The sequence below is a fragment of the Rhinatrema bivittatum genome, chromosome 10 (genome assembly GCF_901001135.1).
Source record: "Rhinatrema bivittatum chromosome 10, aRhiBiv1.1, whole genome shotgun sequence".
Lineage (NCBI taxonomy): Eukaryota > Metazoa > Chordata > Amphibia > Gymnophiona > Rhinatrematidae > Rhinatrema > Rhinatrema bivittatum.
In genome coordinates, this window is record NC_042624.1 from 122,020,753 (window position 1) to 122,040,483 (window position 19,731).

Genomic DNA, 19,731 nt, shown 5'->3' on the forward strand with positions numbered 1-19,731 from the left:
AGAGTCCTGCCCGGGGAACGCATGGAAGTAAGGGAGAGTCCACTCAGTTATTTGTGTGTTTGTTTTCAGATCTGCAGAAATTGGATTGACCGTCCTCAGGTGGTTCTACAGGTTCAGTTCCTAGGAGGGTTAAGTGGACCAGTTATTTCTTTTTCTTGTTGAAGGGTTATTGTACATAGTTATGCTGGTTTTTGAGAGCCATTCTGCTTTGACATTGAGTAATACTGCTGGACTGTAGGTGACGCCATCCTATATAGTATGGAGTTTTGTTTTGAAAGCTTAAGTCTCCAGCTGCTAGGGGGGCAAAACCCAGGAGTCTGGACTGATTCATGGTACTACAGGAACAAAACTTATCAGGTAAACTAATTTTCTTTACCTGAATTTCGTTTTCCTTAGTGTAGACGATTGACTTTGCTTTGGCAGCCGAGGGTGGGAATGATTGTCAACAGCCCTCCTGTGGGGGCTCCAGGTCCCGAGGGATTACTGTTACCTACATTCTTGAGTTCAGTATTCTTGTTTGAGTATAGTTATGGTTGCCTGACTGTCGGCTTGCTCTGTCTCCATCTGCTGGCAGGGGAGCATGGACCCACTGGTCCAGAGTCCATCTGTCTACACGAAGGAAAACAAAATTATCAGGTAAGTAAGTTCCCCAGTTTCCAGTTGCTAGTGGCAGACTGAGAACCAGAAACTTCACTCCCTGGTATGTACTAAGGTTAGTCTAGCAGTTAAGTCCCTGTCAGCCTAACATCCCATGGCATAGCATTAGGTTGGTTGAGACTAGGGAAGTTGTCATCTTTTCTCAAGGTAAGATCAGTATACTGATCTCTGATCTGTTCCACCAGTAGTCTCAAAGGAAAACCAATCTGTGCATGATAGCACATGCAGCATATAGAACATCACCAGTCTGGGAGTCTGGATAAACTATTTCCTTATCAGCACTCAAATCACATTGAATCCCCTCCTGCAACCTTAGCACTGGATTAACTTGCTGATATCTGCTCTGAAGCTACAACTGTTTCACTGTTCAGTACATCTTTTAAGCCAAGGTTTCCTTAAATCTGGTATTTAAGTGCATGGCTGTATGTAAAAATTGCCTGTTTTGACAGCAGAAGGCTCCTTTAGTTACCAGTGTTCTGAGCTGCATTAGTTGCCCTTCGCCTTGGCTTGACTTGTATGCTGGAGGCTATGGGCAGTTATCAGGAGTTCAGTCTATGGTGGCTGGCACCCTTGGGTAGGTACAAGAATCCATTATTCCAGATCAGGAGACTGCTTGTAACTGATGCCAGGTGGCAGCATTGCTTTTTACATTGGGTACTTCTTATGAATTTGTTCCTCTTAGCTCTTTCTGCCACAGTCTTAATGTATTGGTCCAATTTCTGGGATAATTGGTTTTTTGAGACCAGCAGTCACCTGCCATGTGCAGAAACGGTCCTATAACACTTTGGAGTTCAGACTACACTTGCAGCTCTCTGCTCACCCTGTCACGTTTTTGGGCATCTAGTTTCTGTTTTAACCACATCTTCTGCACTGCTTGGATTGCCTTGCCTTCTGTTTTTCTGTTTTGTAAAATTACCACCAGCAGATACCCTGCTGCTGTTCACCCCCCAAGGGAGGAGCTCGTTCGCTCTCCTCTTTCCCACTGTTCATTTTGTCAATGGATTAGGTTGCCTGATTGTCTCTTTTTCCTGGCATCTTCAAGTGTTGCGGGGGCGATCCTGCAGAATGGCACCGATCTTGGAAGGCCTCCCACCAGAGAACTCTATGGAAGTGGAGTCCTCTCTCCCCCAGCCGGTTAAACCGAATTCTGCTATTCCTGGTGAGTGGAGCAAGGACCAAGGCACAGTGTGCCGCAGACATGCCAGACCTGTCTTAGGAAGCTTCCTTCCACATTGGAAAAGCTCAGTGAGCACTAGTGAAATAGTGATTTGCCTTGTGCGCACACTGGGACATTGAAACACATTAGGTGGTGTGCTTACTAACCTTTCCAGCTTGCTTTAAAAGCACGTAGCCCTTGTGTTTAGTTTTTCATGAGCAGAGGGACGTCATCTCTGCACTGATGGCATGTAGACAGAATTGTGCCATTCTTGCTATTTAGAGCGGACGCTGGGTGTAACAAACCTTATACATATGAGATTGGAAATTAGTCTTTAAGCAATCTTATTTACAAGTTTGTATTCTGCAGTTTATTACCATAGTTTAATGTATTAATGTTTGTATGCATGACTGTTCTGTAAACAAACTCCACCCTTCATGGTGCTGCCAAATGATTTACAAGTGTCTTCATAGCAGTTAATGCACTTGTCTGTTTCCACTTGTCCTTGAAAGTGGAAGAAAAGCATGGCAGAGACTGAAGGTCCATCTGCTGCAATCATGCATGCCTCACCTGATCCAACTCTGCTCTTACCACGAACCATACTCTGACCCATGAATTTCTTATCTCAATGCATCTGTGCTATCTTAACTGATAGACTTGTAAATCTTTCCAGACTTTACAATAAAATCTTCCCAAGTGATGTACAATCTGCCCTCTACTAGTATCCCTTTCACAAAGCTGCCAGAATAAAAACCAGCAATGTGCTCTCCAGAAATGGACACTACTCTAGAGATCTCTTGCATTAAGTGGGCGTAATAGATCTGCCTGGCGAGATTTATTTATTTATTATTTAGCATTTTTATATACCAAAATTCATGTAGCAGAGTTACAAATCAATTCAGTTTACATATTAACATTAACTTGCATGTAAGAATGCTGTTACATATAACAAGGAGAATATAACTTGGAACAAATAAACTGGGAGGCTGTTATTACCATATAAATGAACAATAAAACGAGTGGTATTTTAAGGAAATTTAAAGGAAATAACTGGCATCTAGCAAGGAGTGAGGGAACTGGTCATTGGACTTAATTGTAAAGTGTGAGAGCAGACTTAAAAGATCTAAACATGAATATCTTAGAGGCAAGGGGGATGGGGAGATGAGACACAGGAGACCTTGTCCATTGAAAAGGGGTCATGGGATAAGGGTGAAAGTGGAGAGGAGTATTATGGAGAAATTTCCATAGAAGGGAGGTGGATGACGAGGGTAGTATCTGAATTCAAGAAAGCAAGGGACAAGCGCAGGGGATCTCTGAAGAAATGGAAAAGATTGTAGAGATGAGCAGTGTTGAGGCTGGGCCATATGGTCCTTGTCTGCCATGGTTTCCCCTTGCTGAAAGGGAGACTTACTTTCAGACATGGTAAGAGTAAAGATTTGATCTAGTGAAAGGTCTAGCATTAAACAACTCAATCTTTTACATGTTTTCAACAGCAAACCGCTTAAACTCTATCAGGCCAAGCTCCTTTGAGCCTCGATCAAGGTCCCGCACAAATGAAGTTGGAGAGGAGCTGACACCATCTCTGGCTAGAAGCAGCCTATTGTTGCCTCAGGGTAGGGAGACTTCAGCCACTATGGGAGCAGTTATCTTATTTTTCCTCGTAGCTTCATGTATTGCTAGACTCCCTGTATGTACCCAGACTCCTGGGTTTTGCCTCCCCTCCTCCAGCAGATGGAGACAGTTTTACTGACACTACCACTTAAGCCGAGGAGCCACCTGCAGTCCCTCAGTATTTGTCTCCAGCAGATGGTGGAGGTGCAAAGCCTGCAGTCTGACTTATCCAAAAAAAAAAAAAAAGACTGCTCTGCAATTTGCAGCACTTGGCCTCCCAGAGGGCTGCTAGGTCCTGGTGGGACAGAGGCGGAAGAGCAGGGGGTCAAGGACCCTTATGTAGCTTGCTCTTCTCTTGCTGGGCAAGGCTGATAACGGGGCATCTGGATCACTCACCCTGTGGGACCACCGGAGCCTCCAGACATTCAAAGGGAAGTGCCTTGCTCCTTGTTTTCTTAAAGTTTCTATTTAATAAAAAACAAAACAAAGCAGCTGGGGGTAGCTGCAAGTCTGTGCACCTCCCGTCCCAGCATTCTTCTCTTTAGTCTGTTCTGCCTTGTTTTTCTGGCTCATCTTTCCCTCCCTGTCAGTGCGATTTTTCCTTTTCCCCACTCAACCCATATTTCAATGCCACGTGGGGTGGCCTGCTCAGCCTGTGGGGATGCGCACATCTGTCCCACGACTGCCTTTGCGCCTGATGCCTCCCCAGGGGGAGGGAGCTCAGCAGGAGATTGCTCAAGTAGATGCCGTAGCCTGGGAGGCTCGTGCTGGCACGGCAGCTCTAAGGAGCCGTTTCAGCTGAGCATGGGGAACGGCAGTCATTTTGGCAACATTCAACACGTCCACACAATCTGTGGAGGGGGCAGGGATTTCCCTCCCCCTGTCTCCAGAGATTGGGGGCTCCTCAGGAGGTGAGGAGGACCCTGGGGGAGGGGGTCTCTGCTTCCTCCTCATCTGATATTGTTCTTTTGTTGCACAAGGCGTGGATGTCTGCATGGCAGAAGTGAGGGAGTGTACCTGGCATCCCTGGATTTAACAGAAGCATACTTGCATTTAGAAATTCGATCAGATCATAAGATTTGTGCAGTTCATGATTCATGAAAGGGGAACACTTTGTTTTGCATTCTACCCTTTGGTCTAGCGAATGTGCCCTGGACCTTTACAAAGGTAGTGGTCATGGTGGCTCTCCAGAGGGAGGGCATCCTGGTCCATCTTGTTCCTTCCCAGAGTTTGGAATTCCTGGGGGCACATTTCAATATGAAAGTGGGAAATGTTTCTCACCAAGGAGCAGCTTTCCAAGCTATAGGCCCAAGTTTGCGGATTATTAGTCAAGTGACTATCCAGTCTAGGATTACCTGCAAGTACTCGGACCTATGGCCTTTACCTTGGAGTTATTTCCATGGGCTTTTGCCCACATGAGGCCTCTTCAGTCCGTGTTGCTATCTCAATGGGATCCATTAACTGAGTGTCAGCTTCCTCTCCCTCTCCTAGAGTTCATGCGTTTCAGTCTTTTCATGGTGGCTCCTCCCAGATAAGTTGAACTGCGGCATGGATCTTGATATCGTGGTCTAGACTATCATCCCTACTGATGCCAGTCTCTTCGGCTGAGGAGCGGTGTATCAGCCAGGTCATGCAAGGTTGTTGGTTGCTGGAGGAAGCCTCTTGGTCTCATCGATTGTCTAGAGATGGGAGCAGTATGTTTGGCACTCCTGGCATTTCTTCCCTTTGAGGGGAAAGCCAGTGAGTATCTTGTTGGATAATGTGACAACAGTGGCTTACATCATTCGACAAGGAGGAACCAAGAGTTGAGCTATAGCTCAGGAAGCCTTTCTTTTGGTTGACTGGGCAGAACAAAATCTGGAATACCTGGCAGCATCACACAAGGCTCAGACAATGTGCAAGACACCCTGGGGAGTGGGAGATGTCAAGACTAAATGTACCTCATCACTCACAGGTGGGGCTTGCTGTGGGTAGGCTTGATGGCAACCTTCCGAAGATGCCACTCTTCTCCAATTGAAGAGAGGGGTGGAAGGGGTAGATGCCTTGGTTCTACCCTGGCCAACAGATGTCCTACTGTGATTTTTTTTTTGGGGGGGTTTCCTCCTTGGCCATTAGGCAAGATCTTGTGGCATATAGAGGTTCATCCAAGCAAAGTGATAGCTCCGGAGTGGCCAAGGTGTCTGATTTGTGGACAGGCCATTCCAGCTTGCTTATCTAACGAATCTTCTGTATAAAAGCCCTGTTTGGATTAGGCAGAATTGTGTGTTGGATTTTTTTTGTCTAGCAGCTTGGCTTTTGAAAGGGAGCATTTGAAGGATAAAGGTTATTCGGATGCAGTCATCACTACCCTCCACTTCTCTCACCTAGGTGAGTCTGGAGGGTTTGAGACCTGGTGCTTTGGACAGTGAGTGGATACTAGGGGAGGCACGGTGGGACATTTTGGCCTTTCTCAAAGTTGGTTTAGTCAAAGGGTTATCCTGTCCACTGCAGGTCCCCCTCTTTGGAACTCGCTCCCACCAGACCTCTGCCAAGAACCTTGCCTTTTGACATTCAAAAAGAAGCTAAAGACTTGGCTATTCACCCAAGCCTTTCCTGAGAGCTAAGACCTGATGAAGCGATAGACGGTATCTATCCCACTGTACATATGCTTTGAGTTTGTACTTTGTTGCAGTTAATCGTGTTTATGAGGTCTCCCTGTAAGTTCTTTGTCAATCTGTTCCAATATATTCCACCCCTGAGGCGACAGTTCAGTTCCATGTAAACCGGTGCAATATGTATTGTATACAGGAACATCGGTATATAAAAATTAAAAATAGAATTAAAAGGATTGATTTATCAGAGTTCAAGTGGTGGCATTAGGCTGTCTGCAAGGTAAAGTTCGCAGATTTGGTCGTCTTTGAAGAGCGAAGCATTTTATGCCCTCTGGTCTGGCAGCAGTGGACTTAAAGAGCCTGTGCTTGCCTCCTTTTTGAGCCTCTGAGGCTTGCAACTATGAAGGATCTCCCTTGGAAAGTGGCTTTCTTGTTGGCTATCTGTTCAGCTCATAGAACTTCTGAGCTTCAGGCTGTATCCTGCAAGGAGCCTATATTTTTTTGAGAATATCAAACAGGGTTTCTTTGTGGACCATTCCTTCCTTTTTTTTTACTCAGTAGTGTCTCTTTTCACTTAACTCAATCGGTAGAACTCCCATCCTTCTCAAATTTGGATCCCTTGGAGCTGGACTCTAGAGACTTACGTTTAGACACAAAGCACGCATTGATGCAGTACCTGGAGGTCACCAACAGTTTCTGCATCTTAGATCAGCTTTTCATACTGTGGAGTGCTACTAAAAAGGGCAGAAGGTGTCAAACTACCATTGCGCAGTGGTTGAAAAACTATTAGGCATATGTCGGGGTCGCCCGGTGCTGGAAGGGCTTCAAACGCATTCTCCTCATTCTGTCTGCCTCCTGGGCTGAGTGTCAGCTGCTTTCTCAGAGGTCGGCAGAGCATTTACTTGGAAGTCATTGCATGCTGTCACCAGACATTATCGTTTGGAGGCCAGGGGCTTTGAGAGTGCTTCAAGTGGGAAGCTTTGGTACATCCTAGGAGGCTGGACTGATCCGGGTACATAAGGGAAAGGAAAACTGGTTCTTACCTATTGTACCACAGATCAGTCCAGAGTCCTGCCCTCTGGAGGTTGAGTTGAGTCTGCTCTTTTCTGTACTTTCTCTGGCAGGGATTTTGTCCTACAGTTTGGTTTTTTTTTTTGTGTGGGTACAATTTCGTTTTAAGGTTTTCCTCTCCCCCCTGCTCGTTTGGGGGACTTTAGTTTGGTTGATTGCATTTCTAGCTTGGGTACAGTAATACTGAGGGACTACAGATGGCACCTCTTAAGTGTCAGTAAAACTGTCTCATCTGCTGGAGGGGAGGCAAAATCCAGGAGTCTCCACTGATCTGTGGAACTACAGGAATGAAAATTAGCAGGTAAGAACCAACTTTCCCATATTGTGTGGCATTGCTCTCTTGCTGTCGGTGCCCTATTCAGCAGTTTGAGTTAGTGCTACAATCAGCCTTGTGCTCTGAGTCACACTTGGGATGCCTCTATCACTCACCTGTGCAAAACTTAAACGACCATTCCCTGTACGTACCAGGATCAGTCCAGACAGTGGGCTATGTCCCCTGTCCAGCAGGTGGAGACAGACCAGAATTGTGAGGATGTCCCTTTAAGGGAGAACCTGTACACTAACCCCTCCAGTATTTGTCTCCAGCAGGTGCAACAGCTCCCCTTGGGCTCGCTCTGGCTTGTCAGCCTTTTCCATGTCGTCTTAGGTTCAAGCAAGTACTTCAGAGAATTTATATTTCTGTTTCTATTCTCTATTTCTGGGGGGTTTTGGTCCCTAGTATTTTTTCTTTGGGAGATGACTTCGTCTCCTCGCTCTTGCCGGACTCACGGGGCTATTTGCCCCTTTTGCACTGCATAGTCTGAGTCCGGGTTACCTTCCAGGTGTGGGACCGTCTCCCTCTGGGACTCGCTCCCCTTTTCTGGCTGCCGAGAGGGTTTCAGACCCGCTGCTGCGCTCAGTCACTACTGATTTAAAAAAAAAAAAATCAGTTTAAAAGGTACCAAAGTTCTGAAGCCGCAGGTACTCAAATATCTGACACTTTGCAGCAGTTGACCAGAATTTTTCTCTTTTTTTTTTTTTTTTTTTTAAATCTTTTTTGGCCCTTTTCTGGTCCTCGGGCTTTAATCCGGCAGACAGGCAGGAGTCAGCAGGGTCTCCCTTCTCTCTCCTTGGTGCTGAGGCTGTCACTTTAAGACTTTTTACTATTTTTTTTCAACTTTTTTTTTTTTCTGCAGCACAGCTTGGACCATGCCTCGGCAGGCAGTTTGCCTTGCCTGTGGGCTTTTTTACTCCTGTTTTTCACGGCAGGGTCTTTGCCCGGCCTGCCTGCCTGCCATGTGGGGAAGGTCCCTCCTCGGCTGGGAGGGCAAATTCAGCCCGGGGATAGACTCCCCCTGCCTTGGCCAGGCAGTTTTCGAGCTGGTAAAGCTCCACAACGGTGGCCATTTTGGATTTTTCAACGGCTCTGATTTCGGAGCTCCCTGGGGCTGGGGGGCCAGATTTTTTTTGATTTACCCCCCTGCCCAGTTTTTCCAGGGTCCCTTTTTCAGCTGAATTTGTTTCTCCTCATGCCAGCTTGCATGAGGAGCAGGAACCCCCCCTTTAAAAATGCACCGTTCCTTGCAGTTGACTACTAGCCCGGCTGCGGAACCCCAGGGGCCGATTAGGGTGCGGGTGGTCCCCGGGGTGGCTCCTCTCCCTGATACCTCCCCAGACGCTATGAATACCTCTCCGTTGGAGGGAGATGACCTTTGTTCCATAGGGAGGAGCTGGGGTGCTCCTGAGGGGGGCTCTCCAAGTGGGGGTGCCATGGAGAAGCTGTATCCCCTTCCTGAGGAAGGCTTGGATCTGTTAAGGTACCCCGTGGTTGATTCTTATGTCTCCACGTTCACTAAGCACACCACGATCCCTCAAGGATCCGCAGGACCATAAGTTGGAGTCTCATCTTAAGCGCATCCATGAAATTTTAGCCTTGGGGGTTCGGCCTACTTGCTGCAGTAGTCTCACACTGCGTGCGGGCCTCCGGTGGGTCCAACAGCTCCTTGGTGCACAGGCTCTTTCATCTGCGGAGGCGGAACAGGCAAAGCGCTTGGAGGCTGTTAGTATATGCGGCTGACGCATTTTACGACCTGGTCCAGAATCAATCCAAGGCGATGGCCTTGGCAGTATCGGCCCTGAGGCTCCTCTGGCTTCGCAGCTGGTCGGCTGATTAGTCTTCTAAAGCTCGACTGGGTACACTTCCCTTTAAAGGTAAGATGTTGTTTGGGGAGGATCTTGAGAAACTTATGGACTCCCTAGGGAAAAACAAGGTCCATAAGCTCCCGGAGGATCGCCCCAAGCCCTCGCGCCCCTCCACGCCCATGCGTTCTCGCTTTCAGGGCCAACAGCGTTTTACTTCTCGTGGGCGGGGTGGTTCTTCACGAGGCTCCTCCCGACCTCTGTCCTGGTCGCAGTCCTTTTGTGGCGCCGGCCCTTTCAGGAGGGCCAACCTGCGCATACCACTCCCAAATCCTCCGCCCAATGAAGGTCAGTTGACTCCTTCCTCGGTTCAGGGCCTCTGCGGTCGCCTGTCTTTGTTTCTCGAGGAATGGGTCAAAATCACATCGGACCAGTGGGTCCTCGACATTATCAGGGACGGATACGCCCCCAAGATCGTCCACACCCTTCCAGATCTGTTCTTCTCGCTGTGCGGACAGTCCAAGAGGGCCGCGGTAGAGTAGACGCTGGCCAGGCTCCTGTATTTGGGGGCGGTGGTCCCAGATCCGGAGAGGGAGCTTGGTGCCAGACAGTATTCTATTTACTTCATCGTACCCAAAAAAGACTGGTCCTTCTGCCCGATTCTGGACCTCAAGCGGGTCAATCGTGCCCTGAAGGTTCCCCACTTCCGTATGGAAACCCTTCGAGCAGTCATAGCGGCGGTTCGCCCAGGAGAGTTCCTCGCCTCTCTCGATCTCGCGGAGGCATATTTTCACATCCCCATTCACCGCGACTACCAGAGGTATCTCAGTCTTCACATCCTCAATCGTGAATTCCAGTTTCGGGCACTTCCTTTCGGTCTTGCAACGGCGCCTCGCACCTTCACAAAGGTCATGGTGGTGGTTGCAAGGATCCTGGTCATCCTTATTTGGACGATTGGATCATCAGAGCCAAGTCGGCGGCTTCCTGTCGACAGGCAGTGGATCAAGTGTTAGCTCTTCTCTCCTCCCTCGGGTGGATAGTAAACTTTGCCAAGAGCAATCTTTAGCCCTCCCAGGACTTAGAGTTCTTGGGGGCCCACTTCGACACCCGTGCCGGCAAGGTTCCGGAACCTGGTGGCTCTGCCTTCGCCCACGGCCTGGGACTACCTGCTGGTCCTAGGGTCCATGGCCTCCACCATAGATCTTGTCCCTTGGGCTTTCGCTCATATGCAGCCATTGCAGAAAGCTGGAAGCCGGTATCTGAGCAGTTCCAGATGGTCCTTCCACTCTCCGCCTCTACAGTAGACTATTTGCAGTGGTGGCTCTACCTGCCGCATCTCCTTCGGGAGATGCCTCTCGAAGCCCCGCAGTGGACAATCGTTACCACAGATGCCAGCCTTTCGGGTTAGTGTGCGGTCTGCCTCTCCCAGTCCATCCAGGGTGTCTGGACTCCAGCTCAATCTCGCTGGCACATCAATTGTCTGGAAACCTTGGTGGTGCACCTGGCTCTTCAGAAGATCCTTCCTCTCCTCTGTGGCAAGGCGGTGATGGTACTATCCGACAACTCCACCGTGGTGTTTTACATCAACGCCAGGGGGGTACTCGCAGCCCCCTGGTAGCTCTGGAAGAAGCGAGTTTTTTCTCCTCTCCTGGGCGGAACTTCAGTTGCAATGCCTGGCGGCCTCCCACATTGCAGGCAAGGAGAACATTCAAGCGGATTTCCTCAGCCGGCAAGTCGCGCCTTGAGCGGCCCAATTGCACGCACAGGGGCCGTTTTTGCCCATGCAGGCGTCCATCTTCACGGGCAGCTGGAGGCAGGGGAGCCGCGGTGGTCTTCGCCGATGTCAGTCTCCGGAGGGGGGCTGCAAAAAAAGTAAGTCGCTTCGTTGCTTTACACTGCCAGTCCTCTCTCCCCTCCTCCCGAAGCAAGGCTGTTTTTCGTGCCTTGCTTCGGAAGGAGGGGAGAGAGGACAGGCAGTCCCCTCTTGCTACTTTTTTTTTCACTTTTTCGCTTTTTTTTTTTTCCCGCTTTCGTTGCTTCGGGAGGAGGGGAGAGGACTGGGGCTGCCCCGGAGACCAGCACCCATGGACGCGACCAGGGCAGTTGAGTGGGGGCTGGGGGAAAGTTTGCCGCCTACCCTTACCCCTGCGTTAGAGGCAGGGGTAAGGGTAGGCGGTAAGTTGGCAGGGTAAAAAAGCGAGAGTCGGGGCACACGTTACTGTATGGGAGGGAATAGCTAATTCGATCGTTTACATGTAATATACATGCCGCGGGCGGAAGGGGTTGCCCGGTGATTTAAGGACACGGTAAGAGTAGGTTAAAGGGGATAGTGTATCGCGGGTTGGACTAACGCGGCCAAAAAGTGGGTAGAAAGCGGGTTAGGAGCAGGGTAACCGCGGCCACACTTTACTGTATTGACCTGTAAGTGATTAGTTTTTAGATGCAGCACATTTCTTTATTCTGCTTCCAAACCTGTCTTCAGTTAGCCTATCCCTTTCTATAGAGCAATCTCCATTTTATTTTGGGTACAGGTCAATACCGAGGGACTGCAGGTGCCACTCTTGGTTATGTAGCAGAGCCTCAAAGTCTTTGGTTCTCTGCCGCCATCTGCTGGTAGGGATGCAAAACCCACTTGTCTGGACTGATCTGTGATATTACAGGAATAAAAATTAGCAGGTGGTAACCACTTTTCCTTTCTCTAGCCCCACTGCAGTGCAGAGATTATGCCCTGGCTGAGGCCAGGAATCCCTCTAGTCTGTCCTCAAATCATCCTACACTCATCAGGGGAGGGTCTACAACATCCATTCTTGGACAGTTGGCAACAGACCTCCTCTTCCCCTGGAATTGCTGTAAACTGTTGGCTCGAAGCACCTACCCTGGACTTGATCTGAGCTGTGCCCAAGGTCAGCTTCTGTCCACTTGCATTTTTGCAGCCCGAAGGAAATCCAGTATTGTGACAGACATGGAAAAGATGAAGAACAAGAGAGAGGAGAAGAGAGCCCAGAACTCTGAGCTGCGAGGAAAGCGCACCCAGGTATGTGCTGGACCCCTGCCAAGGAGGCTTCTCTCCATTCAATAGATGGTAATGGCACCTGCTAACATAAATGCATGCCCTCCTGAGCACTGCCAGAGCTCTCAAAGCTTGTGGAGCCTCCCTGTCTAAAAGCTTTGAGGACAAAAGTACTTGGTTTACCAAGCTGTGGGTACAGGGAAAACTCCAGAGGAGTTCAGCATAGCCCTGTAATACTATGGGACTGACTTGGCTCTTTTCCACCCCAATCTATTCAGGAAGGTTGAAACATTTTACCTGCCCTTTTCATAAAGAAAACCCAGCTTGTCCAGTGCCCCCTGCCTGAGCAAATGTCCAATAAAGTGATGCAGAGGCGATCTGTCTAAAACAGTCCTGTCAAGGCCCCCCCCCTCCCTGCACTGGGAGACTTTCTTCCCAGCTGAAGTAGACGAGTAGCAGCCACACAAGCAGATGCCATTGACTGCACAGAGACAGCCGGCTCGCAGCTCGGAAGGACGAGTCGTAGCATGCACAGGTGTTCTGCGTAGCTGCTGTTGCATGATCCTTCTCAGTCTGTTTTTTCTTTCACTAGTGCAAAAGGATGTTATGTATGTTCTAAGCCACTCATTCTTTTTATTGGGGTTTTTATTTAGTGTGTTTAATTGTCAAAAGAATCTTTCAAAATGGAGCTTGACTTAGCATTGCTGCTTTTCAACATATCTAAACCAGGGTTGTAAAGGTTCTCCCATTGCTCTGCAAGATGAATCTCTCTCGGATCAGCAAGACTCAGTCCTGCTCATGACTCTTCTAATTGTGCAGCCTGGGCATGTAGATCACAAACAGCCCACGAAATTGAGGTTATAACCTTACAGGAGCTCTTTAAACCTTTGTGGGCTTCTACCTCTTCAGTTAAAGGAAAGTGTTCCATGCACCAAATGCCATCACCTAAATCAAAACAGGCAGACATCTCTCATGATCTGTGCCAAGAAGGCAATGATGTAAAGCTTAGCACTGAGACGCAGCCTTCCCAGGCATTGGGTACTTGTGTGTGCAGAAGATGGCAGCTTAAGTGTAGTGAGCCTTTCAGCACAGAAAGGAAATTCTCTCTCCACTCCCAATTTTGGTTCCTGAAATGGTGATTTCTACAACTTGCCAACATCTCCTACAGGCCGATACAGAAAAATGCGGGAGAGTGGGCGCGCGGGCGCTCACACAGGCCAGTGTCCTGTGCGCACGATACAGTAAAAACTATTCAAATTAGGGCCCGCAGTAAGAGGAGGCGCTAGGGACACTAGCGCGTCCCTAGCGCCTCCTTGACAGGAGCGGCGGCTGTCAGCAGGTTTGCCAGCAGATGCTTAATTTTGCCAGCTGACAGCCACAGGTTCAGAAACCAGACGCCGGCAAAATTGAGCGTCCGGTTTTCAAGCTGCGGGCTGATTTTTAAAATTTTTTTTAATTTTTTACTTTTGGGACCTCAAACTTAATATTGCATGATATTAAGTCGGAGGGTGTACAGAAAAGCAGTTTTTTTATTTATACTTTATTAAATTTCTTGTCATTTTAACAAAGCACATGAAAAAAGGAAAAGTGGTTTACATCAGCAAAATTCAAAAGGAAATACTTTTACATTAATGAGACATTATATAAACCAAACATAACCAGCCCACTTTATGGGGAGCCATCCAAAGATAGTTTATCATAAGAAATTAACTCAAAACAATGAGTAAATTAAGGAGAAGAGACTTACAATTTTACACCAGTCAATCATTCCCAATTTTGGAGGTTGTAACACTGTCCTGACCTCCTTTATCTATAAGAAAACCTTCAAGATGACTCGGTTCCTGGAAAACAAACTTATTCTGATAAGTGACTAAGCACTTACAGGGAAATTTAAGATAGGTTGCCCCTAGGGCCAATACCTTCTGTCTTAATAAAGAACTGCTTCCATCTTACTTGATGATCCTTTGATACATCTGGGAACACCTGGATTTTCTGGCCACAAAAGCTAAATTCTTTATTTCTGAAGTACTATATTTTTATCCTGCTCCAGACTAAATTCCACTAAAGTGGATCTGAACTGGATATCGTCCACTGAGGCCTCAAAGGCCGTTAGATTAGGACTATCTGTAGTTAACACTTCAATTTCCCCTTCTGGTAACAACACTTCTCTTTTTTTTTTGTCGGAATATAATACATCTTGGATATAATTAGATCTTTAGTGATACCCAGTATTTCCTTAATATATTTACCAAATGGCTCTTGAGCTGATAACAACCTAGTGAAAGGGAAATTTAAAAATCTTAAATTTTTCCTTCTCATGGCGTTTTCAAGGCCCTCCATTTTTCTATACATAATTAGAGTCTTTCATGAAGGCCGACCCAGTGATTTGCAAAGCTGATAGTTGTTTTGAAGCTGATCCACATGGTGTTTCTAGTTGTATTCTTTTGCCATGATCATCCAAAGTTTTCCCAGTTTCTTTTGAAAAATTAGAGGACTGACTCATGGAAGAAGATAACATCTTCTCCAATTTTGTTACCACCTTCCACACGTCTACCAGTGTTATATTCTCAGGGTTAACTTTTTTCTTAAGTTCTCTCAATTCTCATGTCCCACCACATTTGTCTCAAAGTCCTTCCTGGCTTACTGGTAGATCTGCTGACGCTGCTGCAGATGTCATTGCTAGCATGCTTGGGGCATTGGAACCCATTGCCCTCAGCAGAAATATTGGGACTCTGGTTGTAGGCAGGACTTAAGGAAGCACCAGAGAAAAAAGAAATATCTGGAATCGCCTCTCTAGGAGGCTCACTCACCAGTCTCACAAGATGTTGGTCCATTGGTCCTGAGGCTTCTTTCCTGACCGGAGTAGAGATCACCATTCTGGCCTTCCTCTTTCTTCCCATTGATGTTCTCACGTTCGTAGAAGTCCTGCTTCTAAGAAACTGAAAAACTCTTCCAGGGGTGTGCCCCTCTGGCACATGGCTTCGGCAGCACGCCGGCGGCTGCGCGCCGCAGCCCTCTGTTTAAGTAAGGGCCGGCGGTCAGAGTTGTCAGAGGTAGGCGGGGTCAAGATGGATCAGGGAAAGAGGTAAGCTCTTTCCCTGATCCATCCTCTTTTGCCGTGGCTCACTCAAACACGCTGACACCACTCGCAGCGTGTCCCTCCTTCACAGGCTCCCCAGAAAAGCAGTTTTTACTGCTTTTCTGTACACTTTCCCGGTGCCGGCAGAAATTAACGTCTACCTTTGGGTAGGCGCTAATTTCTGAAAGTAAAATGTGCAGCTTGGCTGCACATCGTACTTACTGTATCACGCAGGAATGACTAATAGGGCCATCAACATGTATTTGCATGTTGCGGGCGCTATTAGTTTCGGGGGGGGGGGGGTTGTATGTGAGTTTTCGATGTGCTATTACCCCTTACTGAATAAGGGGTAAAGCTAGTGTGCTCCGCCGGAGCTCACTGTACTGTATCAGCCTGCTAGTTAGGATGGGAATGGATTGATAAAATTCTACTAAAGCTGCCTCAAAGCACATATTTGACTGGGAGACCTTCAGACACAACACGCACTGAAGCTAATACCTTACGATAACTGGCCACAACAGTTTATACTGGTCCCATCAGTCAGGTTTTAGGACTACAGTTTTCAATGATCTCTTGCTGCAATAGAAATACTCAAATTCTCTTCCAGCTAAATATCCATTAATATTTTGCAGAAAAAACTCACTGCCCTTGTTTTGAAATGGTCTGCCTCGAGTAAATTTGTGTAGGGAGAACCATTTTAAAATGTTGCTCACGTGTGAAGCCACCAATCTTGAGGCATCTGATATGCCAAAAGTGCCAGACAAAATCTGTTTAAATAGTGCTAATTGATTTGTCAACCACTTAGCATTGCTTTGCATAATCAAATAGGGAGACCTGACAAAAAAGCAGAGTACACATGGCATTCTGTTTCCTCATTCATCCCATGCGGTTTGATAGTATTTAAAGTGAACTGCTCTCAATTCTTGGATAGGCTCTAGAACTATCCAATTCCAATCCGCAAAAGACAATAAGTGCCTGCATTTTTGTGTATTTCACTCACTTGTACATATCTCCTTTTGGTTCTTTCAATATTTACTAGGCAGCATGTATATTGGTTGGCATAAACTACAAATTCTAGATTTGGAAGTAGAATGAAATCTGCAATCAACCCTCAAATGTCTGGGTCCCCAAAGGTCACACTGTCCATATACAAAGTGACTAGGATTGCTAAGTGGCACTTCTAGTGATAGTGAATCGGTTATTTACTCTTTTGGATAATAGAAAGACTAGGGGGCACTCCATAAAGTTAGCAAGTAGCACATTTAAAACCAATTGGAGAATTTTTTTTACTTTATGCACAATTAAGCTTTGGAATTTGTTGCCAGAGGATGTGGTTAGTGCAGTTAGTGTAGCTGGGTTCAAAAAAGGTTTTGAGAAGTTTTGGAGAAGTCCATTAACTGCTATTAATCAAGTTGACTTGGGGAATAGCCACTGCTATTAATTGCATCAGTAGCATGGGATCTTCTTAGTGTTTGGGTTCTTGCCAGGTTCTTATGGCCTGGATTGGCCTCTGTTGGAAACAGGATGCTGGGCTTGATGGACCCTTGGTCTGACCCAGTATGCAATTTTAGCTTCTTAAATAAGCTCTTGTTACAAGAGGTTTGACTGCAAGCATATGAGAATACAATTGGATAAATTGTAAATGTCATGCAAAAATAAAACATTTCAATGTTTAAACAAAGAAAGCCACCAATCCTGATTTGAGTGCTGCAAAACGCATACTATACTGGAAGATCTGTCTTGTGTAAAAAAAACTATCCACGTCAAAATAACAAGCTTCCATTCTACATCTTACCTTCTGACTATAGAAGCTGCTTCCGCTCTCTGTTCTGTGCCTGGAGCAGCTGAATCCCACCCCTTGGTGACATTGGAGGGTTTAAAATGCCCTGCGGGATGCCAGAGGCATATGTGCCTGTCACACACAAGAGCTTGCCGCTTGTGCTCACTGGTGCATAGATCTGTGGATTTTTGGGAGGGGACTGGGGGGGTTGTGTATGGCCTGTAGTTATGGAGAAACAGGGAGAGGAGTATAGAAATACCTGAAATGGGAGATGGTTGAATAAATTGAGTCAAGTATTTGAGGTCTAATAGTATATGGATATTCATTATTGCCAGAGGATGTGGTTACAGCATTAGTGTAACTGGCTTTAAAAAAAAAAAAAGGTTTGGATAAGTTCCTAGAGGAAAAATCCATAAACTGCTATTAATAAGCAATAGTAGTAGCTTGAAACTTATTTAATGTTTGGGATCCTGCCAGGTACTTGTGACCTGGATTGGCCACTGTTGGACACAAGATACTGGGCTTGATGGACCTTTGGTCTGACCCAGTATAGCATATCTTTGTTAAATGTCAGGTTAGGACATAAAGCTGTTTGTTCATGACTGACAGCGTAGGCTAGATTTTTTGTTTTCCAGAGACTTAGTTGTCGGAGGCCAGAAAGGTTTTGATTGCTTAAATGTGCCCTGAGGGTTATTTTTTCCATCATAATGGGTCAATGGGATCAGGGTGTAGGACATATTTGATAAGTGACACATCTTGCAGCTTTGCAGCAGACATTAAGCATTATATATGCTCCATGGAGCTGCAGAATGCAGTAACTACCTCACTCTATAAGGCTTATGACTCTTCCATAGGGTGTCGACTGTCCCTCTTCTATTTGCTGTGGGTCAATCACTTCAGACTGGTACTGGAGGTTGTACAAGGATATGCGCTGGAATTTCACAGCACTCCTCGGGACATATTAAGGTCTCCTTGCCACTCCCAGCACAAGAAGCAGGCAGTGGAGACTATCCTGTTAAGGCTCCTCAGGATGAGGGCTATAACCCCAGTACCTGCATCCCAGGAAAATATGGGGCATTCTATCTTTCATCGTACCCAGGAAGGAAGGCTCCTTTCACCCCAATCTGGACCTCAAGAGCATTAAGTGACATCTACAAATGAATCACTTCTGCATGGAAACCCTATGCTCCATGATGGCCGTACAATTGGGAGAATTCTTAACCTCCCTGGACCTATCCAAGGCCTGGTCTACATATTCCATTTGGTCAGTTTCCTATGCTTTGCAGTACTGGGTTGCCATTATTGGTTCTAGGCACTGCCCTTTGGACTAGCCACCGCCCCCAAAATATTCTCCAAGATTATGGTGGTCGTAGTGGCAGCATTGAGAAGAGGGAATCCTGGTGCACCCATATCTGGAAGACTAGTTGATCCAGGAAGTCCATAGTCTCTCAGGGTGACCACCTTGCTTCAGGAACTTGGGTTGTAAACCTTGACAAAAGCAGCCTCAAGACCTCCCAGTCCTTGGAATATCTGGGAGTATGGTTTGACACCAAGTAGGGCAAGGTATTCCTTCTGACCACATGAATAAGTAAACTGATGCCCAAGTATATTAGTTGAGCACGATATGCCCAAGAGTGTGGAGTGACCTCAAAGTTCTTGGCTTGATGGCAACCCTGGTCTCATCCATTGATCTGCTGGCTGCATCTCACAATGCAAAGGTTCCCTGATTCTTCAGTTGCAGAAGAGATCAGTGCTCCCTGGGATTGATGCTCTAATTCAGACCTGGCTGGAAGAGTTGCTATACACCTTCCCTCTGTGGCCCGATGGGCAGGGTCATTTGCAAGATCAAGCACCACATGGGATTGGCCCGGGTGTCCATGGTATGCAGAGACTCCCCAGTGCCTCCCATTGCACAAAGATCTGCTACAGCAGGAACCAGTCCTTCACGAGGATCAGACTTAATTCTGTCTTACGGCCTGCCCTTGAGAGGGCTCGCCTGATGAAGCGAGGATATTCTGTGACAGTATGTTTCTATTTATGCCACCTTACTCCGTGCTCAGTTCTCTATCTCCCTAGCATATGTGCGAGTCTGGAGAGTATTTGAGGCCTAGTGCGAGGAACATGGTGTCCCTCATAAGGCAGTCACAATCCCACTAATTCTGGAATTTTTGCAGAACTGCTTGAATAAAGGTTTTACCTTTAACTCTAAAGTCCAGGTAGCAGCACTCTCTCCTGTTTCAGGGGTGAGGTGAACAGAAACCACCTGTCTTCTGAAAGGGATGAAGCACCTCCGGCCACTCCTATGGTGGCCGGTTCCCTTGTGGAATCTTAATCTAGTATTGGAATTTTTGGCAGAGCTCTACTTTCAGCTCCTGCGGTCTTTCCTTGCGTTAACCTTAAGCTATGCTCCTGGTAGCCATATGCTCAGCAGGTCTCATCTCTGAGCTATAGGCATTGTGTTGGGAAACATTTCTCCAGATGACGTCAGGAGCATTACTTTGCATCGTTTCATTTGAATCAGTCCATTTTGTTGCCATCCCTAGATAAACAGGTCGTGGAAGAATACCAGCACCTCAGTCATTTGAATGTCAGACTTATGGTGCGGTGTCTGAAAGAGGGACCACTTGTTTGTCCTTCATGGTGGAAGGAAGCAGGGAA

At 47.0% G+C, this 19,731-nt stretch overlaps 1 protein-coding gene across 7 annotated transcripts in view; it reads left to right on the forward strand.

Annotated features, from left to right (window-relative positions):
* Positions 1-19,731, forward strand: part of LOC115100226 (kinesin-like protein KIF2C) — a 120,112-nt gene that overhangs the window by 39,416 nt on the left and 60,965 nt on the right. For 3 of the 7 annotated variants that reach the window (XM_029618568.1, XM_029618569.1, XM_029618570.1), the window contains 3 exons: positions 1,700-1,816; positions 3,307-3,426; positions 12,138-12,238. In XM_029618568.1, the coding sequence (XP_029474428.1) occupies positions 1,700-1,816; positions 3,307-3,426; positions 12,138-12,238 (338 nt within the window). The remainder of the gene's footprint in view (positions 1-1,699; positions 1,817-3,306; positions 3,427-12,137; positions 12,239-19,731) is intronic. The other 4 variants (XM_029618571.1, XM_029618573.1, XM_029618572.1 and 1 more) reach the window with 3 other exon arrangements.